This window comes from Nyctereutes procyonoides, unplaced genomic scaffold, assembly GCF_905146905.1.
Source record: "Nyctereutes procyonoides isolate TBG_1078 unplaced genomic scaffold, NYPRO_anot_genome, whole genome shotgun sequence".
NCBI lineage: Eukaryota > Metazoa > Chordata > Mammalia > Carnivora > Canidae > Nyctereutes > Nyctereutes procyonoides.
The window spans coordinates 14,322,620-14,347,132 of NW_026575025.1; the positions used below are offsets into that span (position 1 = coordinate 14,322,620).

Here is a 24,513-nt window from a genome sequence, read left to right on the forward strand (position 1 = left end):
GGCGGGACCTGGGGCCGAGAGCGGTTCGCGCGCTTCGGGCCTAGTCCGGACTCGCCGCCGCCGCCGCCATATTCCCGGTAACGGGGGCGCGCGGCCGGGGGCCGGCTGAGCCGGAAGAGGGCTCGGGGCCAGCGCTGAGGCTGGGAGGGGGTCGGTTGCGTTTGGGGCAGTCGGAGTCGACGGGCGGTGGGAGGTGCGGGCTTTTGAAGGAGGCGGCCGAGAGCGCCGGGCTGAATCTGTGGGGAGGGAGCGGGGCGGGCCTAGTTGGGGGCGAGGACTGGGCCTGGGTGGGGAGTGGAAGCGGCTGGAAATCCAGACCCGCGGGGACTCGGGCCGGGGACGCTTTGGGGCCTAGGCAGGTGCGGCGGGCTGGCGCTGCGGGCTTCTCCGCGGGCGTTCTTGGCAGCGCCGTCCCTGGGCCCCTCGCAGCAGAGGCCTGGGCTTTGCCGTCGCGCCACGGGCAGCTGCGGCGCAACTCGGGTCAGGCCCGAGGGCGATGGGCCGCGAGCCCCGCGAGCCCCGGCGGCCTGGGAGTTCGAGGGGCGGCGCGAGGCCGGGGGCGGGGCGGGGCGGGTGGGACCGAGCTTGGGCTGCCGGGAGGCTGCGTCTCTGGAGACCGGAGGTTGGCAACCATTGCTCTCCTCCCAGCCCGGGACCCTCATGCCTTCTAACTTGCCTCTTTCAGGAGACCGCAGTGGCATCTTCCTTACTTTGTCCGTTCTCCGGGCTCGCGATCTTCCTTCCGGAGCCATGTCGGAAGGAGTGGACTTGATTGATATATATGCTGACGAGGAGTTCAATCAGGTGAGGGGTCGTTAGCACTGGGATTTTCTGGGCTCAGCTGAGTCACTTTGACCAAACTTGCAGGGGTTTCAAGCATTGACAGTCTTTGCTAGGCCTGAACATCCTTCTGCCGGGTCTAAATTTTTTACTCTCCCACAGACTTTAAAGACGTCTGACCATTGCGTTTTATGTTGATTTTTAGCTGCCAAGGCTTAATTTTACAAGCTTTAAGAGCAAATAAAAATTAGATATAATAGAATGGTGAATCAACCTGTGGAACTTGCTCCCCCAGGAGGCCAAACTTGGGTGTCAGTCTCCTCAAAGACTAGCCACACTTAAGAAAATCACACTTAGGTTTGCTGTAGTATTCATGAGGACAGTGTTCATACCTTTCCCTGTGCGGTTATTCTCCCCCCGCCCCCCCTTTTTAGAGAGGGAGAAGGAGGTGGAAGGGGAGAGGGCGAGAGAATCTTAAGCGCTCCATGCCCAGTGCAGAGCTGATGAGGGCTTGGTCTCACATACCTGAGATCATGATCTGTGCTGAAATCAAGAGTCAGAGACTTAATGGACTGAACCACGCAGGCGCCCTTCCCCCTTGCAGTTCTTTGAAAGGGCAGCCGGGGAAATGTAGTCCCCTCCTCCATAAGGCAGTACAAAAATACAGTGTAAAAGATACTTTAACTGCAGCTCCATTCTGCCTGTTTTGGGTCTTCCTTCTGTAAGTAGTTTGCCTCTAGTTTTGAGAGGTGCATAGGCATTTTGGTGTAATAAATTTTATTTTATTGATGAATGTAGCTGTGTAGAGGGTAGAGGTAAGGGTGTTGGACACACCAGTTAAAAAGCGTATATAGACCCCTTGGTATACCCTGGATTTGTCGGTCGGTTTATATTACCTCAAGGAACATTATGCAGTGATATTCCTTGAAGTGATAATCTAACATTGAAGTCAATCTCAAGAATGTGCCGTACTCTGTATTTAAAAGTTAGTGATATATTGCGGGAATTGTTTTCAGCACTATTTTACATGAGTAAACTGGTTCTTCCCATTAGCACCTTTCATTAGCATCTTACGTGGGTACACGTAAGGAACTGGAAAAAGGATAAAAAGGACAGATTAAAGAAGGTGCCCTGGTTGGACCCTGACTTTTATACAAGGCAACAAAGGTTTTATACATGTCATTTTTTTTCACTTGGCACAAGTTATATTAATTTTTTTTAACATATTATGCCGTTTTCTAACATGGAGATTTTAGAACACCTAAGTGGAATAGTATAGTGACTTTCTACCCATTATACAGCCTCCTGAAGTAGAATATTTAATAGTCATTTTCCCATGTGTACTCAGGTAAACTGGAGTCCTCTACATGTGACTGCCGATTGACCTAAATACATGGAAAAAAAATTTTAAGCCCAAACAAGTCAAATAATTATGGATGGAAAGAAAGGTTTTAGTGTATTAGTTTAGTTACACACCATTATTTTCCTGAGTTGTCCATATTACTTTGAATCGGATCTTTACTACTCTTTACAAGTTGTGGGTTGTTTTTGTTTTATTTTTAATGCAAGACAGGAAGAAAAGAAGAAGGTTCTCGTAGTTCTTATTATTGATAAAAACCCTTTTCCCCCCTTGATTTCCTTCTCTGTGGGTTGAAAGCAATGCTGCTCATTGAGAAGTGCGCAGAACACGCAGGTCTAGCCGCATTTGGTCTAACAAAATGGAATACCATAATTTCTTAAGCTGTATAGCTTGGAGGTTCTAGATGAGACACAGGCCTTGTCCAGTGGTCACTGCTTTGTTAGGGTAGAAGTCACTGGACTCAACAATTAATTGTTGTCCTGTTGCTTTAGAAAAGTTTTTTTTTTTAATGGGTCTAAGGCCAAAGATTGTATGTGGTATCTAGTAGACGTTTATACTAAACACAATATTTAATGCTTGGCAAGTGAAAGAAGTGCCGATTTTGAATATTTTATGTCCATTTGTGGAAGGTCTAGGGAGACGGGTGGGTGGGTAGGGGTGTGTGTGTGTCTCTGTCTCTGTGTTCCCCGCCAAATGAGTTAATTTTTGGTAGAGCTGCTTTTAGTGTAATTTGGGGGCTGCTAAAGAAATATTAAAGTTCTGTTTGGGAAGAATTGTTAAAAGCAAGGTTAGACCTGAAGGCAGCCAGGACAGATTGTATTTTAGAATGTTTTAGGAATATTAAGGGACGCCTGGGTGGCTCAGCGGTTGAGCATCTGCCTTCAGCTCAGGGCATAATCCTGGGATTCAGGATTGAGTCCCTCCTCGGGCTCCTTGTGGGAAGCCTACTTCTCCCTCTGCCTGTGTCTCTGCCTCTCTCTGTGTGTGTCTCTCATGAATAAATAAATCTTTTTTTTTTTTTTTTTTAAGGAATATTAAGAATTCATCCCAAGCTGATCCAGGCATGAGAACCTTATCACATGTACCCTACCCCCCAAGCAAAATGAATGCAGTTCCTGGATGGAACCTTAGGGTGCTGAGACTCTGATCTCTTACAACATGAGCTGTAAAAAATTCTTTTGTAGAGCTGCTTTACTCCTGTCATATTGGGAGTCAAAATTCACAGTTGCTCTCTTGGGCTGGGGAAAGGTACTCTGGAAAAGTAAGCATGAGCTGTCGCTTTGCTGAGTATTTTGCCTCTGTTCCTTGTGCAAAGCAAGGCTCTTTGCATATTGCCCAACACTGTTCGCTGCTTCCATCAACAAGTACTTATTAAGCAATTTCTTTTTGCTAGGCACAGTGTCAGGGCTAGGGAGGGAACAGGGAAGAAATGGATCCCTGTGTTAAAAAGACTTTGCATTCCTGGTGATTGAGAGCAGTGGACAGTGGCAGGGAAGGAGGGCGTAAGCTGAGGACTAGAGATTGTCATTATAAAGCCAAAAGCTTTGAGCTTTAGTTACAATTAAAAGAAACTTTGGTATCGAGTAGGTGGCCTTGAAAAAATAAATCATAGCCTTTCTTCCCTCAGAAATTAGGAAAAGGGAATTGGAGGGTAGAAAGAAACAGTGAGCGTACAGGTGGAGAAGTCCTTATTTAAATTCAAAATCATACAAGTTCTTTTTTCTCTAAGAGCTTAAGAGACAGTCATAGTTCTTCCTATAGTACTAAACAAAATTTTTCATGAGATCTTCATTCAGTTTTAAATACATACTTTTTTAATCTTCCTGGAATGAAACCTTCAGCATCAATGCACATAAAACATTGTATTTTTCACTTAATTTGTAGAATTAGATTTTGCTTTAACCTAATTCAACATTTGGTAATCAGAAAAACGTCAGGCCTGTTTTTCTGTCTGACCAGCTGAAGAAGTTAAAATGAATTGGTGTTGCTAGTAGATTTAAATCCAAAAACAACTTGATACGTTGTTTCTTCAATAAACTCCTCAACAGGCCTGCTCTGTGAATCAGAACAGTTCCCACCAGCTTTTTTGAACCCTGGTTTTATGGCCCAGAGAAACCATTTGAATCTTGTGACAATTTTGGATTCATTGAATCCTTTTGTGCTTCTTAAAGTGGTAAGGTAATCCATATACAAACAAGGGTTTTCAGGACTTGAGTCTATCTGCTCTCTAGGGGGTCCCTGAAAGAGTAGATTGCCTAGGCTTGCAGTATGGGAGATTTCCTGGTAATGTGTGGTTTCTGAGCTATACGAATCTGCATGTTAGTTCACTGCCCAATATTAGTGGTAATTTTTGTGTTAAAAATTTTTTTTAATTTCTTTAAAAGATTTTATTTATTTATTAATGAGAGACACAGAGAGAGGCAGAGACACAGGCAGAGGGAGAAGCAGGCTCCATGCAGGGAGCCCGATGTGGGACTCGATCCCAGGTCTCCAAGATCAGGCCCTGGGCCGCAGGCGGCGCTAAACCGCTGAGCCACCCAGGCTGCCCTGTGTTAAAAATTTGAGATGTACATTTCTGAATCACAGATACTGCCTAGAAGGAATTCTAAGTTTGGTTCCACGGAGTACTGAAGTACTCACTGAAGTAATGAAGTACTCATTCCCCATAAGTTCTATTTCAGAATCTTTGATTTAAATTGAAAAAGCACCGTGGTGCTTTTAAAGTAGTGCTCTCTAAGGATTAGAACATGGGAGGGGTTCAAGTGGTTTCCATCTTCTTCCTATCTTGAACCATAAGAGCATATTACCATACCTACTATATAAATAAGTAAATGATTTTGTTTAGAATTGCAGTTCTTTGAAACATAAGGGCTATGAAGTATTTTTCACCATTATGTTTGTCAGGTTTTTAGCCCTTCATTTTACTCACTTTATTATCTACCCTGTGCTCTCCAATGTTAGCTTCTCTTCCTGTTCTTTACATATATATTCTTTTTATACAAGACGCTTATTTACTTATAATTTTGACTATCTAAAACAGTCTTCATGTGCTTTTTTGTCACATTGATTTCTTTTTTTCTTTTTTAAGATTTTATTTATTTAACTTTAGGGATCCCTGGGTGGCGCAGCGGTTTGGCGCCTGCCTTTGGCCCAGGGCGCGATCCTGGAGACCCGGGATCGAATCCCACATCAGGCTCCCGGTGCATGGAGCCTGCTTCTCCCTCTGCCTGTGTCTCTGCCTCTCTCTCACTGTGTGCCTATCATAAATAAATAATAAAAAAAAAAAAACACTTGTTAAAAAAAAAAAAGATTTTATTTATTTAACTTTAAAGGGAGAGAGGGAGAGAATCTCAAGCAGACTCCACGCTGAGCATAGAGCCTGACTTGGGGCTCAGTCCCACAACCCTGAGATCACAACCTAAGCAGAAACCAGGAGTCGAACTTTTAACCAACTGAGCCACCTGGGCACCCCCCTTTTCTTAAGTTCCCTCTAAAAAGGGTACTCTCTTTTGCAATTCTCTCCAATATTTTTACAAGGTATAAACTCTCTGTGGGATTTTTTTAGAGTATTTGTAGCATTTGAAATTATTTACATGCCTCAGGAAGTAGAATCCTTTTTTATTCAGTATCAGAACAGCCCAATAATGCTTTGTGTGCATGTTCTTCTATTGTACTTCAGATAAACTGAGAAACTAAAAGATTGTTTCCAGAACTATGTGATGGTATGTAGATCTAGGAATGAATTTTGTAGTGAGTTCCCTCTCTAGTGTCACCTTAGAATCTGCAGTTCTTGAACAAAGAAAGCTATTAGAGCTTCCAGTCCTGAGTTGCATTAGAGGAAGTGCTCTGTTTCTTCAGGGAACTAGAAAAGTTACTTAACATAGGTTCTTCCTTTATTTTTTTTAAAAGCAATGTCATGAATGAGCTGTAGTTTCCCTAAAACACCTTGAACTTCTTTCTGTCATTTTGGCAGCATCATCTTTAGCACTGTTAGGGTGTTTTAGAATGTTATCTGAAAAAATACTTTCTGATCCTTAACATAAAAAAGAGCTCTCTGAAATAACTGACATTGCAAATCTGAAACATTAAGGTCTCCTGGTGGTTTTCGTGGTTTTAAGATTCGAGGTATATAGTGTTAACTTGATTCCTATAACAAAATACCAAAAACTGAGTGGCTTATAAACAACAGCAGATTTCTCACAGTTCTGGAGATTAGAAGGCTGAAGTCAGATTGGCTTCTGGTGAGGGCCCTTTTCTAGGTTGCAGAATGCCAGTTTGTATCCTCATGGGATGCAGAGCAGAGCATGCAGGCTCTCTCTTGGCTCCTATATGGGCACTAATCCTGTTCAATAGGGTTCCACCCTTAAAGCCTGGTCTAATTGTAATTTCTTCCCAAAGACCCCACCTCCTGATACAGCACAGTGGAGAGTAGGGTTTCAACATCTGCATTTTGGGGGGGACAAACACATTTATTCCATAACAATAATAAACGTGTAAACGTAACACATGATAAAAGTATATTTTGCATTGTGTTTCGGAGTACATGTTCATGTTGTAAATGCTTACTGTGACATAGTTTATGATGTGGGTGCTTGTCCTGTTTTCTGACCCTTAATATTTTGAGAGAACTTCACTGTTTTTGTGGTATCATTAAACATCTTTGGCATTGCTCCCAGAAATCTCTTATAAGTGTCACAATCATGTATTGGATTTACATTGTCACCTAAAAAATATTAAGGGAAAATCTCCCAGAGTTATTCCTTTCCTTTCTTTTAAAAATGTTTCTTTGGAACGCCTGGGTGGCTCAGCGGTTGAGCATTTGCCTTTGGCTCAGGGCATGATCCTGGGGTTCCAGGATCGAGTCTCCTATCGGGCTCCTTGCATGGAGCCTGCTTCACCCTCTGGCTATGTCTCTGCCTCTCTCTATGTCTCTCATGAATAAATAAATTAAAATCTTTATAAATAACAAAAATAAAAATGTTTCTTCGATGGATACTTAATAGAAAGATAGGATTGCATACTATGAGTTTTAGAGCTTCTCTGAATCATTTGTGTAAATATAAAAGTTTAAACCAGTAATTTCAGTTATTCCTTGCATTCTGGGTTCCCACTTGAATATGCTTTTCCCTTTTATTTTTAAGTGAATATACTCTTTACTCTTTTTCTTATTAAATAGAGTAAGAAGATTTGTGTAACTCGTGATTTTGGAAATAGTACAAGTTGTGGAAAATAAGTTTTTCATTACTGTATCTTAGATGTCTTTAGAAGCTAACCTCATTGACAATAGTAGCAGGTGCATCTTTATGTGTTCTTAGTTTGCTTTTGTAATCATCATGTACCTTTTGATTCTCACAGTTGGCTGAAGCTGAAAGCATTGCAGACTTCTAAGAGGGTCTTGAGAGAAAAAGCTACAGAAGCATAATTCAGTGAAGTGGTTTTACGTGAAAAAGTATTCTTACCAGGAAATTATTCTTACTAGCTTCCTAGGGTACGACAGGGAAGTTTTGTACATTTTACGAAATATTTGAGTGTGGATTCTAAGTAAACTGGAATGATATAGAATGAACCCCATTGGGAGGTCTGCAAACCCACCTTTGCCAACCCTTCATCTCTTAGGACCCAGAGTTCAACAATACAGATCAGATTGACCTGTATGATGACGTGTTGACAGCCACTTCACAGCCCTCAGATGACAGAAGCAGCAGCACTGAGCCACCTCCTCCTGTACGCCAAGAGCCATCTCCCAAGCCCAATAACAAGAGCCCTGCGATCCTGTACACGTACAGTGGCCTCCGCAATAGGCGAGCTGCTGTATACGTGGGCAGCTTCTCCTGGGTGAGCATGGGGAACCAAAAAGCTTCCTGGGTAGGCTGGAGGGAGAGTGCTGGGAGGTGATGGCATTTTCAAAAACCACTGTTGCACTGTTTTGTGCTCTGATGGGGTTGGATTTCTTTTTCCTGGGATCAGGTTGGATTGATCTCTGAAAGAGAACTATCCTGAGGACGTACTGGTGCCGAAGAAAGCAATGATTAAGTGGGTAGTTGCTTTTTCTGCCATCTTGTTAATGCCCCTGACCCTGGGGCTTTATGTCTAGCAGGGTCATCTGTGGGATGAGATTTCAGAGTGAACAGCTTGAACTCTTGGTGGGGTCATTCATTGGTTCTTTGATAACGATTGGTGACAGGATCAAAGACCTTGATAGTTCTAGTACACTCAGGGTAGGTGGTGATTCTTATGCAAAAATTCTTGTGTGATAGACATGTTTTGGGCCTGGTAGAGGGAGGGTCCAAATTAGGAAATGCACATACTGAGGGGGAAGTTCCTGACATTAGTTAAACTGTAGCCTGTCAGGTCTGTAATTAAAAGCTGCTAGTAATCATTGTTTGAACTGATGACCAGCCAGCCCAAATGGCAGTCAAAGTTAAAATAGGTTTTAATTTTCTTAATCTCAAGTGGAGTGGTGGGAGGTTTTGGAATGCTGGATGGGTGAGGATAATAAAAGCCTGCAATAATTGAAATGTTGGTGGGCTCTTGGATTTCTGTGGGAGGTCATGATTGTGACTAGAATCCTAGATTTGGGGAAAGGGTTTGGGACATTCTAGGTGGGGAGGGGGTGTAGCTCTTGACATTTCTTCCTTTTCCATCTTGCCGGCCCCAGTGGACCACAGACCAGCAGCTGATCCAGGTTATTCGCTCTATAGGAGTCTATGATGTGGTGGAGTTGAAATTTGCTGAGAATCGAGCAAATGGCCAGTCCAAAGGGTGAGGTCTGGATTTGAGAAGCCCCTTTTAGTTTGTCATCATTAGGATAAAGATCTACACTGTATTTTGGCCCTGGATTTTAATCCCTCTGACCCCTGGCCCAGGTTATTGCCTTGGTTTTGACAGACTGCCTTAGAATGGGGACCTTGCTGCAATGTAACAATGTCCATCCGTGAGGGGCAAAAAGAGCTGATTTCTGATCCAAATAAATAGGACGATTATAGGCTGACACCTTTTTATTGATGGTAGTTTTGTGTATGTTATTAGCAAGATATCTTTTATTTTACCAGCTTTCACTAAAAGTGGAAGAGAGTTTCTTTGTTCTTTTGATTGGCTAATAGATCTCACTCATTTTTAATTTTTCTTCTTCAAGGTATGCTGAGGTGGTGGTAGCCTCTGAAAACTCTGTCCACAAATTGTTGGAACTCTTGCCAGGAAAGGTTCTTAATGGAGAAAAAGTGGACGTGAGGCCGGCCACCCGGCAGAACCTGTCACAGTTTGAGGCACAGGCTCGGAAACGTGAGTGCGTCCGAGTCCCAAGAGGGGGTACGTGGAGACCATCTGTATGAAGGGGGGCAAATTTGTGGGTTTGTTTTCTGTGGTGTGGGCTCTGCCTACAATGTGGAGGAGTTTGGGGGAGGGTGGTGGTGGTTATGAGTGTTGGCAAGGTTAATTAGTAGACCCAAAAATGAGGCTGTGTATAAGAGAGAGCACTGTGCTGAGAGGTTCAGATTATAGTTTGGTTTTGCCACTGACTCATTGTGTGACCTTGGTCAAGTCACTGTACTATTTCTGCTCTGAAGTAGATACATGATGTTTAAAGTTCCTGTCAACTCTAAATTATATGGTTTTGTCTTAAATCAGTATAGTGAATGGGCTTAACTGTAACATGTATAAATTAACAAGCAGCCACCTTAATATACAGGTAATGTTTATAAATATGGCTATAATCTTGAAATAAACATATGTTGGAAGGGTGCTCTGTAAGGAATCAACCAAAAGGAGTGCTGGAAAAGAAGAGTTTAACAATGTTTCTCCAGCATTGTCCAGGGGAAGAGAGTGCCCTTTCAATTACCAGATATTTTAGTCTGCTTGGCAAGTGTTTCCCACTAATAAAGCTGCATTATACTATCTTAGCTTGATGATAGCATCCGTTGAGTTCACCTTACTCCCTTTGTTCTGATTCTGTACTCACCAAGCCACCTTCTGATACTAATTTGGTTTCCCAAATAGGCTCTCCTACTGGGAAGAGAATGCGCTGACCAGCTGACACAAGTATTCCAGTCTGCTTGGCAGTTATATTTCTCATTGTAAATTAATAAATTGGCATTCTGGTTTATGAATCAGTCTCTTGTGAGTTTGGTTAGCGTTGAATCCATTTCCTAGGGTACAATCACCCTGGGTGAACTATTAAAGTTGAGTTTCTGAACCCACAAAACCTGAGGACCAGACCTTGGATTATCCTGACCTCACAAAGTGCAGCCACCCTGCAATGCCCTGCCTGAAGCAGCCAGCTGCTTTTCTTTGCTTTTCTGATGGGGGTGGGGGTGGGGGGGTTCATCACCTGTGTTCTGTCATTTCTTAGGTCCTGCTCTCAAAATAGTGTCTTGTATTGATTGGGTGGTCCACTGGGACCTTGAATTGATTGATTGAAGGTGAAGATATGGCCACTTCTCTATTTGCATAGGAACAACTGTTCTTTTAACTAGATTGAGAGCCTAGATGGATATAGTGTGAACTCCCATTGCTCTGGGTTAAAAGGCACATGCTTTTCTTTGACAACTTGAATTTTCAAGTTCCTCTGTTTCAGAGTCTTTGTATAATTCAACCCTTTTCTAATTTTCCTAAGCTGCATAAAGGTACAGTTACATTAGGGATAACATTCCTACTTCTGCTTAGCTATGTACTCCTCAGTGTTCCATTTCTTTGCTGAAATGATGGTGGTGACTGAGTGCTGTTTTCTGCTCTGTCATGTTGACAGACATGGGTTCTATTAATTCACTAAGTACAGCTAGTAGACTCCCTCTGCTTAAAAATGTTGCTACTCTGGGATTGTAGCCATAGATATAAAACAATCTTTGAAAAAGTGGGAAGATGGCTAACTTTCAGAGGATCCCATTTACTGATACCTTTTTCTTTGGTTTGAGAGAACTCAGGGAAGAAGCAAGTTGCCATATGGATAAGATATGAAGCACAAGTATGCCATGATAGGCACCGGTGATAGGCTATGGTGGAGAAAGTAAGGTGTTTGCTGAGATAATAGGTCCCTGCATGCTTGAACCTGGAGTTGAGTTTATCAGCAAGTGTTAGTTTAAGGAGCACTCTCCTTTCTGCCCACATTTGACTGCTAACAGCATCTCTCTGCTTCCAAGACTTCTAAGGTTATGTGATCATGTTCTTCTGTTGGGTTCCACCTTAACCAGGCCTGGAGTAGACTATTAAATTGGAGAGAGTGAACAAGTTTAACTGAGTGACTTTACAGTGTACAGCCACATTTCCAGCTGTGTACAAGCATTTGTGAGCCCTTGTGCACACCACCATACCAAAGTGCTGTGGTGATTTTCCTGTGGGGTACAGTGTTTGGGCCATTGAAATATAGTGGGAGTTCCCCAGATACGAGGGTTGCTTTTTACTAGGAGTCCCTGCCGTCAGCTGTGTACCATCTGCTCAATCTGTGGACATGTCTTCTCTTGGCTTACCTCCCGTTTTCTTTCTACTTCTCACTTGACCTCTAGTCTTCTGTGGTGTATGTCTCTTCCCCATCCCAGTGACGAGTTTTGTTATGTAGATGGAGGAAGTATCTCTCCCCTCCCCTTCCCTCACTTCTCCCAAATTCTCTGGCCAAAATGTCATTGCAGAGAGAACATTGCAGGTGTACAGTAGCATAATACTGGTCTCAGGTAAACTAGTACTGGTCTAAGGAGAGAGGCCCTGAACTCTTAATCATGGAAGGGGATTCCACATCCACTTGACTCCAGCTGAACAGTAATGAACAAACTTCAACACTGTGATTTTCTCCTGGGTTAATCAGGATCCTGCATTTAGAAATAGAAAACAAGTCTAAGGATAAATTGAGTGTGAACCACAGAGAGTTCTAGATAAAGAGCATTCTCTGACATGGAATTGGAGTGATACTGCTTTCTGGATTTATGACTTAACTAACTTGCCTCAGCCCTTTTTTTCTGAGGCCAAAGAAAAGGGAATAGATGATTTTACCTTCTTTCTCAGCTGCCTGTCACCTTCCTCAGTATGGTATCTGAGGACTCTTGCTGAGGGATGAGCTGGTCCCATGGGTACGTGTAAAGCCTTGGGCAGTAACGTTAGTTCTGTTTTGCTTCATAGGAATACCTCCACGGGCCCATTCACGGGATTCTAGTGATTCTGCTGATGGACGGGCCACACCCTCTGAGAACCTTGTACCTTCATCTGCCCGTGTGGATAAGCCCCCCAGTGTGCTGCCCTACTTCAGTCGCCCTCCTTCAGCCCTCCCCTTGATGGGTCTGCCCCCACCCCCAATTCCGCCCCCACCTCCTCTCTCCTCAAGCTTTGGGGTCCCTCCTCCTCCTCCTGGCATCCACTACCAGCATCTCATGCCCCCTCCTCCTCGATTACCTCCTCATCTGGCTGTACCTCCCCCTGGGGCCATCCCACCTGCCCTTCACCTCAATCCAGCCTTCTTCCCCCCACCAAATGCTACAGTGGGGCCTCCACCAGATACTTACATGAAGGCCTCAGCACCCTATAACCACCATGGCAGGTAAGGACTATCTTGTTTCTTTCAGATCTGAGCCAGCTATAGTAGTGTAGACCATGTGTTATGTAGTTTATTCTCCCTGAGGAAGTAAGTAAGCCTGAATTCTTGTGTTTTCCCTTGTAGAAACTGTTGTCATAGTGTTGAGTCCTGGGAAATAGTTAACCATCTGTTAGATAATGTTTTTTTTTTTTTATTTGGTGTTTCATTTGCATCTTAGTCTCTTGACCCTAATCATGTCTTTCGTAATCCTTTTTTTTTTTTAAATTTTTATTTATTTATGATAGTCACAGAGAGAGAGAGAGAGAGAGAGAGAGAGAGAGAGAGAGAGAGAGGCAGAAACACAGGCAGAGGGAGAAGCAGGCTCCATGCACCGGGAGCCCAATGTGGGATTTGATCCCGGGTCTCCAGGATCGTGCCCTGGGCCAAAGGCAGGCGCCAAACCCCGCTGCGCCACCCAGGGATCCCTCGTAATCCTTTTTTAAGGAGCTTGATTAAATTGAGAGCCACAGGGCAGCCCCGGTAGCTCAGTGGTTTAGCGCCACCTTCCGCCCAGGGCATGACCCTGGAGACCTGGGATCGAGTCCCATGTTGGGCTCCCTGTGTGGAGCCTGCTTCTCCCTCTGCCTGTGTCTCTGCCTTCCTCTCTATGTCTCTCATGCATAAATAAATAAAATATTTTAATTAATTAATTAATTAATTGAGAGCCACACGTGTCTGTTAGGGATGCTGCAAATGTCTAGTGCCATTGGGTCATGCCAAAATTACAAAAGAATATATTGTAAATTCTGTCCTTGAAGAGAATGTGAACACATATAATGTGAACAGGCTGAGAACCATTTAAGACATTATATAGGAGAACATGATTAAGTAACACTGTAGTGTAGATTATGGTAAAGATAAGAGGCTTGGGCAATCAGGAATGGTGTTATTTCTGTGCAGCCGAGATTCGGGCCCTCCGCCCTCTACAGTGAGTGAAGCAGAATTTGAAGAGATCATGAAGCGAAATAGAGCAATTTCCAGCAGTGCCATTTCCAAAGCGGTATCTGGAGCCAGTGCAGGTAACTCACCTTACCTCTGCTGTGTTCACCTTACCTTTAGTTTTTCCATGTTTTGTCATTTCCTTTGGGAAGAAGTTCAGCAAGATAAAGTTGGAGTACTGTTAGATTCTCATGAGTGGCACATTTTCAGTAGTATATAATCTGATACTGTGGTTTTGTGGCTTGGGGGAAGTTCTAATGATGTTAATTTATTAAGCCTGTATCCAGACCTGCCTCATGAAAACAAACCTAGTGCCTAGATTACAAATAGTATCTCATTGTAGTATCTGTTGTAGAATGAAATTCCTGCCCTCATGGAGATCTCAATGGTTGATCAGTGGATCTAGTGTCTAGTCCTAGTGTAGACTGCAGGTTTCTTAGGACTAGATATGGTTTGATATGGAATTTCATTGTATTTGGGGGTTTAGACAGAACTGCTGACCTCTCTGTAGCCTCTCCTAGAAAGATGCAAGTCTGTTGGGTGTCATTGTAAGACATAATATATGCCCTTAGAGCTAACTTTTGCCCCCGTCAGTATTAAGTGGGCAGAACCAGAAGCTGTAACTCTGAGAGCCCTAGTATGGAATCTTTGGTTCTTTATAGGGTTTTGGTCCGAGTCTCATGTTATGGTATCAGTCAGACTTCTTTCTTGTGAGTTTCCCACACTGATGTAAATGTAGATTGTCAGATCTCCTAGGAAATAACACTAAATATTGCCATCTGTTTTCTGTAATTTTTCATCTCTGGCTGCAAAATTTGAATCCACAGGGTAGGTTAAAGACAGGAAATACATATATTCTCTCTCTTTATTTTTTCCTCCAGAAAACTGACATCTGAAAGATTCTTTTTTTCTGAAAGATTTTTTAATTAGAAAGTAATCTGTGCTCATTTTAACAAGTTCAGTATACAGAGGAGTATAAAGGAAATAGTCATTGTTCTTCCTTACAAACTCCTGCACCTTAAGATGATCAATAACTGAATCTCTATCTCTGTCCGTTTTTGTTGTTCTCATTCCAGTCATTCAAACCACAAATACTTACTGAATGGTTACAAAATAAGCAAAAATTCCCTGCTCTGGTAGAGCTGACATCCTGGTGTTCCTGGATCTCTACAGAATCACAGTTCCTCCACAGTTTCCGTTCTATTCTTATTGCCCTGCACAGAGGAAGCTGCCAGTCCTCTTCACTGGACTCCTGTCTGGTTCCATGCTTTCCTTGCATTATCTTCTGTCTGTATTGCACTTGACTTAGCATGGAAAAGCATTGTGCAAGTACCTACCCCATGACCACAAACCTTGAGCCAGGCACTGTGCACATTTGGGGAATGAAGGGGCTAGTTCTTCATGGCAGCGAAATTTAAAAACACGTATATATAAATATACTCTACATACAGACATGTTAGGTATATGTTATGTATATGTGTACACACATCCGATTATAGATTTAAAATAATTCAGACTTAGAAATGTGCAGTGGAAAAAAATTAAAATTTAAAAAATTAAAAAAAAATGTGCAGTGGTAATTAATGAAAGTCCTCTATGCAAGGCCCACCACCAAGACCACCTTCCACAATTTAGTGTCCCTCATTTTTTTTCTGTGCATATGACAACATAAATATAATTTTTATTCCTTTTACAAAAACGGAATACTGTTTTGCGACTTTAAAAAAATTAATGTTCTGGACATCTACCAGTGTATAATATCTAACATTTATTGAGCCCTTACTGTGTGCCTGGCACTGTGCTAAGCGCTTTATGTGGATTACTTTGTTACGTGCAGATTTATCACGTGCCTCTTAACAACTGTGTAATATTTTATAAAACCGGCATCACATAATTTATATAGCCAGATGCCACTGAAGGAAATTTAATTTGTGTCTAATTTTTTGATAAAATAATGCTGAAAAATAACACTGTTAAGCTTACATGCTTGTGAACAGAAGTAGAACTGTTCTTAGACTTTCTGGGTCAAAAAGTATGCACATTGTTTATTGTAACGGATATTAGATTGTTCTCAGACTACCCTGCACCACTTTGTATATCCACTGGCAACATCTGAGAATCCCTGATTGCAGACTGTTGAAATATAGATGCCGTCCACTTTTATACCTGCCACTTCTGCCTCATTCATCTTACCGTGGTTCTGTGAGACAACTAGTTACTGTTTGTGCCCTCTTGAGTTCTCCTTTTGGTCCAGTTAATCTACTGCCTCTGCTCATTCTTGGCCTTTCCCATCCGTCCCCTGTCAGGGGATTACAGTGACGCGATTGAGACGCTGCTCACAGCCATTGCTGTTATCAAACAGTCCCGGGTTGCCAATGATGAGCGTTGCCGTGTCCTCATCTCCTCTCTTAAGGACTGTCTTCATGGCATTGAAGCCAAGTCCTACAGTGTGGGTGCCAGCGGAAGCTCGTCCAGGTGAGTTATTGGTTGCTTCAGCAGCCTACCAGCCCCGAGCAGCACTCTTCCAGGGATTGGCAGGGAGAGGAAGAGAGCCCAGGGGATGTGGCAAGGCCCTGGCTGAAAGAACAGGCCTACCTCTGCTATCTTATTTAAGGGGAAGGAATTAGTCACATCTGCATTAATGAATGTTGTAATGTCTGCAATCCGTTGTTCAGTGAGGCAGTGGGCTATTTAGGAATAAAGATTAGACCAGCATAGTTAAGAACATGGGCTTTGAAGCCATAAGTGCTTGGATTCGAGTCCCATTTCTACTCCAAAGTACCTGTACGGCTTTGAGTGTGGCAGTCACCAGCTTTCTAAGCCTCATTTTTCTCATTTTAAAAAAGGGACAATAATAGTACTTCTCTTACAGCCCTGTTGTAGAGATGAGATGAGATAAGCATGTAAAGCTCCTAGCACTGTGCCTGATTCATTAGTAAGATCTCAACACATTTGATTATTCCTTTTTCCCAAAAAAAGATTAGTCCTCAAAGAGCTGACATCCTCAGACATTGGGCCCATAATAGAAAAGGGGTTCAGACAAATACTGGAAGACACCAGAAAACAACACTCTTGGAAGGCACGTAGTAGGTCCTCTGAGTGAGGCTGAAGGATCTTTCTAATAGGAAAAGACATCGGTCCCGAGAGAGGTCACCTAGCCGGTCCCGGGAAAGCAGCAGGAGGCATCGGGACCTGCTTCATAACGAAGATCGGCATGATGATTATTTCCAAGAAAGGAACCGGGAGCACGAGAGACACCGGGATAGAGAGCGGGACCGGCACCACTGAGACAGGTGAGACGGGGCCCTGTTCCTGGCTATGGGTGGCCTGCCACAAAGGACAAAATACTGGTGATCGTGAAGATTTTGCTCTCTTTTTAAAGCAGTCAAAGGGAAAGGGAGGACTTTTGACTTAGGTAACAGAAAATTGAGGAGGGCAGATTGCTTGCTCTTCCTGCTCCTTTGGAGAAGTCTTATCCTGAAATGGACCTGAAATTGAGCTGGTTCTGTTTGTGTCTTGTCTGCCTTAACCCGATATCTGAGAGACAGCATGACATCTGGGATGAGAGCACAGTGTCTGCAGGCCACATTACTTTGTTCTTAAGTTTTCTCATGTGTAAATGAAGACCGTAAACGCAGCTGTCTTCGTTGAATTGCTGAATTCAGTGAGACATTCTGTCTAGAGCATTTAGCACTCATGGTACTCATCACATACCGAGTTTTCAGTATTGATAGCCAATTATATTTTCACCCCGCCAAACTTTCAAGTACAAAATTAGGAAATTGACCAAGACAAAAAAGTAAGACCATTGCCTACTTGTTAGTTTTCAAGGTGCAACATTAACAATTTTAAGAATTAGTATCTAGGGATCCCTGGGTGGCTCAGCGGTTTGGCACCTGCCTTTGGCTCAGGGCGTGATCTTGGAGTCCTGGGATCGAGTCCCACATCGGGCTCCCTGCATGGAGCCTGCTTCTCCCTCAGCCTGTGTCTCTGCCTCTCTCTCTGTGTGTCTCTCATGAATAAATAAATAAAATCTTAAAAAAAAAAAAGAATTAGTATCTATTAGGATTTTGAAACTCAGGATACTTTAGGAGAAAGCTGATCTGAAAAAATCATATTTAATAATGTAGAGGTTGTAAAGAGGATACTTCAGTGGAAGGATCTGTTTTGGGAATGAAAAACTTATTGACAGTGATTGATTTTTTCTATTTTTATTTATTTATTTTTTTTAGCAAAACAAAAGTAGAATTGTGAGGGGAGCTATATTAACTCAGGTTATTGAGAAGTTGAGCTAGGCTTGGCTGGATCCAGGGACTCCCGCTTTTTCCTCAGAACTTTGTATGGTTTCTAGTATATAAGTAACCAAAGAGTGTTTTTTATTCTGTTTCTATGGAGGCCTTTAAAAGTAGTCTAGATTCTGGCTAGGATGATCTGTTTATGGTTCCTGGAGGCCACTGCAAGACCCAGATCTCTTTGGGGTCTCTTCTCAACTTTATGGTTTCATTCACATCAAGTGTGTTACGAAAATGTCCTTGTTTTTTGGGTGTTTTTTGGCCAATTTGGTTGGTCCAAAGTAATGGTAATTGAACCAGGAGGGTGAGGATTAGGAAGGGCTCTCGGTGGTTCTTTGGAGGTGGCTAGATGGGTAACTGAATGAAGATGAGAAAAGAGACCCTCTTGGGCAGCCCTGGTGGTGCAGCGGTTTAGCACCGCCTACAGCCCAAGGCGTGATCCTGGAGACCCTGGATCGAGTCCCACGTCAGGCTCTCTGTATGATGCCTGCTTCTCCCTCTGCCTGTGTCTCTGCCTCTCTCTCTGTCTCTATGAATAAATAAATAAAATATTTAAAAAAAAGAGAGAGACCCTCTTGCTACCTGGGAATGCCCGTAGTTCACTAGCAATAGCTGGACTGTAAACAGTCAGAAAGTGCCATGTTTGGCCCACTGATAACCTACTAACAAGAAAGGAGTTCAGTTATGTTTGGCTGCTGCCCTCGACTTTATTGTTTGCATTATCTGCATTGATAAAAGTGGTTCTAGCTGGAAATTACTTTTTGTTGTCTTCTGTAGGAGGTAAGTGGGAAAATGAAAGGTTAACTAACATTTTTTTACCTGCTTCCCTTCTGTTTCTAAAACACTCAATTCCACAAAATTTTAAAGTGCATGGTATCACTGAAATCTGAGATAATCTATATAAAACTAACAGGCTGTGGGTGCTAGATACTTCTAGATTTTGCGACAAACTGAGTTTAGGGAGGTACCCATATTTCTCCAGGGGAAGTGGACTCTGGCCTAATTCGGCCTTGGAGTGGAAAGGAGGGTGGGTGTTAGGGTAGACCTTTGTTCCTGTCCCATCCCTGCTCTTGTTTGAGCTAACACAGTTGCTAGTGTTGCTGTGGAGTTGAGTGTCCCCTCTCCCCTAATCCTGCTGCTCACAGCATGGGTCCTTCATACTGGAAAAGACTAAAGAATAGTGACCAGGGAGGTACTTGTCCATGCAGAGCATGAATTATAACCTCTAAGGCCACATTTGGGTTAGCAGTTAGAGCATGTAACTGCATGTCACCATTCCTGGTGGCTCTCCTTCTAACAGTCTTTTGAAAGACAAATTGCGAGATCCACTGATAGACTAGCATTTTGGGTACTAAACATCTGAACCTGAGGCTGTCATTTTGCATCATTTTTTCCAACTGTAAAATGAGTGTTTCTCATTAATGTCATAAATGAGTGTTTCTCATAAAGTGTTCCTCCATAACTCTGAAGAACCTGTAACCCTGTAGTTCTCAGAAAACAGTCATTTGGCTGGTGTGAGCCTATGACAACAGGAGGAAAAAGGTTTTCCAGGTTCCCATTTTTTATCCCTTAGGTATGTTGGTTATTCCATCCAGATAGCTAGTCCAAAAGAACTGAATCAGAAACCCAAAAAATGTCAGTTGCTCACATTCTCATCTTAAGAACTTTGCATTCTATCTTCAGTCACCAAGTCGTGATGTAGGAGGTTCCGTGTTGGGGAGATGGTATGTGGGTCCATTTAGCTGGAGAACTGTTGGAAGTTCTGTGTATGACACATTTTAGTTAAAAATACTAGTGTTTATATTGTTGGATGAGTGTTCCTGAGAGCCAAAGGATTTGTTCCATCTCGAGGCAGCAATACAACAGCAAGCTTTTCTATCCATCCTTTCTGCCTGCCTCCAAACATTACCACCAAAGGTAACCACAACCTGTAAGAATTGAGTGCAACAGTTGATTTCTCCTGATGTATTAGTTATCCTTTGTTGTTTTGTTTTGAACAGTTTCCAAATTACATCTCCTTTGGAGTATATGTGTGTATGCTTTGGAATCTGAGGATATTCTTAGGTAATGTGTGGCTTTGGCTTCAACTTATTGTAGTTCTCAGCTATTGGCTCATTATTTGGGGATATTATTGTATTTAAAATATAATTATTCTCACCTCATTCCTTTCCTCCCAGTCCAATGAAAACTAAACATTCTGTTCAATTTTGATCCAATGCAAAGATACAGAAACCCAAATGGTTTGAAGGGGAGAGGCACTGCGGGCTTCAGAGTTTTCTCAGGAAATGAGACAAGTAGCTGTGAGCATAGCTGTTTAGAGAAGCTGGAAGGCAGAAACTTCTAGAACAGATTCTGAGGCTCCCAAGCCGAAATAGTAGAATGTAGAAGGAGCAGGCTGCTTGTGGATGTTTTTTACTTAGGTGATTCCTCCAGGTTACAGAAGTGCATACATAGGGCAGCGTGGGTGGCTTAGCGGTTTAGCATCGCCTTCAGCCCAGGGCATGATCCTGGAGACCTGGGATCGAGTCCCATGTCAGACTCCCTGCATGGAGCCTGCTTCTCCCTCTGCCTGTGTCTCTGCCTCTCTCTCTCTCTCTCTCTCTCTCTCTCTCTCTCTCTCTCTCTCTCTCTGTCTCTCATGAATAAATAGTCTTTTTTTTTTTTAAAAAAAAAAGAAGTGCATACATAAAGAGTGAGCATTTGTGTGGAGGCTATATTATGGGTTTGGCCATTAGTAGAAGTCCTAAGCCTGATTTAATCTCTCTTTTTCCTGTTCGCTGTTCATTCTCCTTTATGCGGTCAGCTTGATCAGGCTGCTCCCCGCTGACTGATAACTGCAACCCTGGAACAAGGGCTGGGCATACTAGGGGCCTTAGGTTTGGCAGAGATGTGGTGAGGGGCTGAACAGTGCCTTACTGTTCTATGGAAGTTCTTAATTGTGACTACGAATTCGTTCACTTCCACGCTCTGCTCTCTGTTCTGGCCTGGCCAGATAACTCTTGCTTGATATGAAACTGCTACTTGGCCCCTTACTCAAAGCTGTCGTCTGGGGAAAGATTTAAAATCCCTTGAGTTTTAGTATAGCTTAGTACATCCTTGGTTCTGTGTGTGTGTGTGTGTGCGCGCACACGGATGCATAAGGATGTGTTAAACAGGGCTTCTTGAGGGTTTAGGAGTTCCTGTGTTAAGTACATGCTCCCTGCTAGGGCCTCTTGGGTGTTTGTGGGTTAATGGATTTGGTTATGTGCACATTTGTTTTCTTACCTTTGTACCTCCCATTTCCAGATTTTTACCCTACCCCTTAAGGTAAGCTCAGAGTTGCTCAGAACATATTTTCTGAAATGGTATTTCAACTCCCTATATTCCCTTATTGCAACTCTTTTTGGATTGTCGTAGTTTCATATTTCTCCAGCCAAAGTCTCCTTTTTAGTCAAACTGCTTTGAGACTTCATTTCATTGTCTGTTTCTCCCTAACCATAAACTGAGATGTTACTGCTTTTTCTCTCTACTCACTGTAGTTCCTGCAACCATCCCTCACTATGGACAGTACCCAGACACCTCCAGACAATCCTGCTTTCTTTCCTTCGCTTTCCCAGGCTTGCATTCTGTCTGTGTATATACCCCACTTCATACATTGTAACTTTAGACAATGCCAGTATAGTTCCTGTAAACACATCAATCAGAAGATAATCTCTAACATGTGTTTTCTTTTTCTTCTGATGTTCTCATTGCAGGAGTCTGGTTGGAAGCAAATGTTTTTTTAATGGACTTGCATCTCCTCACCTTGATCAGGACTAAAGGACGGAGGCCACTCCACCCCTCTCCCTTCCTCCAAACCCCTAACTCCCTTCAGACACCCAGGGAATACCCTCTGCCCTACAGATTGGAAGATTGCCTGGCAGCCCTCCCAATCCCACACCTCCTGTTTGTCAGGGGAAGGAACCTAAAGACTTCCATGTGGTTGGAAGGGGTGGCAGACAGGAAGAAAACATGTCTAGGCCCCTGGTCTCCATAGAGAATGGTGCTTTGTCCAAGGAAACGTAGGAGTTTCTGATTCTCCAGGAGGAATTCAGTGGTGAGGTTGATGGGAAGACTTTCTTCCCACAGAAAACGGTTCCTCCGTGCAGGATCTAGGAGAAGTGACTGGGTGTGCCAAAATAAGCCCAGGGTCCTGCCCTCAGCATTAGGTTTGATGGGGCCAAGAGGGTCCAATCCCCTTGCTAACATACCACTTCTTTGTTTAACTCCTTTACCTTCTCAGCCCTTTGAAGAGGGATCTTGAGAACAGAAATTCCCATATGAAAAGCTTCTCCTGTTCTTGCTTTTCCCTCTTCCATACTGACAGTTTGTTTCCCTGACCTCCCAGAGGACTGAGTCTTTCCACCTCCCTGCTGCCCAGCCACTTCATTGGACTTGCCCCTCGTAAGCAGAGAAGGCCATGAGGTTGCTTGCTGCTGGGAGCCTGGCAGAGCCAGTTACCACCCACTGCTGCTTCGTGCTTGGTTGCCTCTTGCAGTAACCAGCTGTACTAGGTGTTCCCTTTCCTGGGGCTTTTCTGTTTCACACATGGAGCCCCTCCCCCAAGAAGGCTGCTTCCTTGTTTTAGAGGAAGATGCTGCCCTTGGGAGATGGGGACATCGGACCTCAGCACTGAAGAAGCCCTGTGAAGTACCGGGAGGGGTAGGAGAGGAGGCAAGCTAGGGCAGGCTAGGCCTACTTCCATATAGGCTTTTCTTCAGATTCAATGTGAGCATGCGCTTGCATCCCCCAGGTACATACTTTTACTTACTGTGGGATAACCTGGCACTAATAGGCAGGTAGTCATAAATTTGGTGTCTTTCCACCTTTGGACTATTGACGTATTAATAGTTTCCTTCACTCTATGTGGAGGTACTTCCTGCCTCTGATGAGGAGCAAGGAGGAAGTGGAGCCTGACTTGAACGAGCTCAGCTCAGAGTCCTACGGACCACCACTCGGGGTCATTTTCTACACAGGCCAATGGAATTGCTCTTCACAGAACATCCAAGTTGTGTGTTTGCTGCTGATGGAAGCAGCAGTAACAGGGTCCTGCGGTACCCACAGGGCGATGGCTGCTGCTTCTGCATGCATTTACAGGGCATGTGACATCTAACAGGAGATGAGACGGCGTGTGAGACATAGGGCCACTGGAGACCCTTCTGGCTCAGACGGGAGAGACCGAGTTGGACCCAACCCTTCTTCTGTGCCCTGCACGTTTCTGACCTAGCCCATGGTCAGTCAGTGAGGGGGCCCCCAGGGTTGGACAGGCACATTCCCTTGGGACAGAGGCTACAGTTTGTAGCTATTTCCCCCTGTCCCCCCAACCCCATCCCCACCTCTACTTCAGAACATGGCCCCCCGCCCAACTGGCCAAGCGTTAAGTAATGTGCTTATCCTCGGGAGCAGCTCCGGGTGTCTTTTTAAAATGTAGAGAAAACCAAGTACGGTGACAGTTTAAGGAAAAAAAAAAATAGAGAATACCAGAAAAGCTGTTTACCCGGAGAATTTTTTTCTCCCCATTCTTGTTTTGTTTTTACTCAATGACAAAAATTTTAGTTTTATTTCCTGATAGCAAAAGGAAAGAAAAACCCAGCCCTCAAAAAGGCCAAGGCCCCGTCCCCCTGTTGTCGGTGATTTGTTTGTCTTTCTGATAGGTTGAAAATTGTGTAATAAACTTGATGACGCTGTCAATCTTTTATACTGCATTGTATTTTTTTCCTTTTGTAACAAAATATTTTTAAATAATAAATGGGGTGTGAGCTGTTTTTTGGATTCCGCATTGAATAGATTTGTTGAGGTGTCTGGGACACGGGCTGGGACTGATGTAGAGGCTATGGGATGGTGCTGAAGCCCCGAGTTCTGAGCTAGAATCGCAGGTCAAGGTCGGGTATGTGGTTGCCTGCGGTACACTAGGGGCCCTCTGGTGCAGATCTTTGCAAGTGCCCCCTTGTGGGTTAGCTTGCTTCCTTAGCCATCTAAACTAAGGGAGGAAAAATTCCAAGTCGTCCTTTATGCTTCAAGATTCCTAAGATTCATTCCCTGAGTTAAGTGTCCTCCCCTTAGGGTTCAGTTCTGATGTTCTCAAGTTCTGGGTGGGAGGACTCTGCTTGGAGTCAGGAGGTATGCTTGCCCCTGCCTGCTTACACCACCTATGGACACCACCTGTGGACTGTGGGCTGAGACCCACCCATAGCTGTTCTGCCTTCCACGGCATTGTTTTAAGAATCTGAGCAAACAAATGTGAGCAGGTTTTAGAAATTGGACTATGGTCTAAACATTGGGAAAGTTTAGCAGAGTGTTGTGGGAGAGTTTGGAATTCCAGAAAGCTTCTTGTAACTAAAGAGCTTACATGTATAAGAAGATGAACCAGAGACCAGGTGATATATAATGTGTACTGGGGCCAACAAAGGCAAGATCAGCATAAAAGCAAGAAACCTTCAGAGGGAGAGAAAGCCCCCAAAGCTCTACGACCATGCGCAGCATATGGGAAATAAAGAGTGGGCTCTCAAGGCAAGTTTGATGGTTCCAACCATCTTGGTTACATGTTGTGCTTGCTTTTTGAAAAGCCA

General features: G+C 43.6%; 2 protein-coding genes across 5 annotated transcripts; one reads left to right on the plus strand and one right to left on the minus strand.

The window, feature by feature from the left end:
• The first annotated feature begins 3 nt into the window (after window positions 1–3).
• On the plus strand, window positions 4–23,716 carry CPSF7 (cleavage and polyadenylation specific factor 7). 4 transcript variants are annotated; one of them, XM_055312788.1, is made up of 10 exons: window positions 4–77; window positions 686–804; window positions 7,757–7,975; window positions 8,799–8,902; window positions 9,276–9,421; window positions 12,245–12,659; window positions 13,596–13,714; window positions 15,941–16,109; window positions 16,760–16,927; window positions 21,661–23,716. In XM_055312788.1, exons 2-9 carry the CDS (start codon window positions 751–753, stop codon window positions 16,920–16,922), a joined length of 1,389 nt encoding a protein of 462 aa, XP_055168763.1. In that variant the 5' UTR covers window positions 4–77; window positions 686–750; the 3' UTR covers window positions 16,923–16,927; window positions 21,661–23,716. The 4 variants fall into 4 exon arrangements, with proteins under 4 accessions (XP_055168763.1, XP_055168755.1, XP_055168773.1 ...); XM_055312780.1 differs by having other exon boundaries at window positions 5–77; window positions 9,276–9,448; XM_055312798.1 differs by lacking the exon at window positions 4–77 and adding an exon at window positions 93–150 and having other exon boundaries at window positions 9,276–9,448.
• Window positions 41–752, minus strand: LOC129503193 (serine/arginine repetitive matrix protein 1-like). Its single transcript, XM_055315163.1, has 2 exons — window positions 319–752; window positions 41–236 (listed from the first exon to the last, which is right to left on the minus strand). The coding sequence occupies exons 1-2, from the start codon at window positions 750–752 to the stop codon at window positions 41–43; spliced, it is 630 nt and encodes a 209-aa protein (XP_055171138.1).
• Window positions 23,717–24,513: the final 797 nt, after the last annotated feature.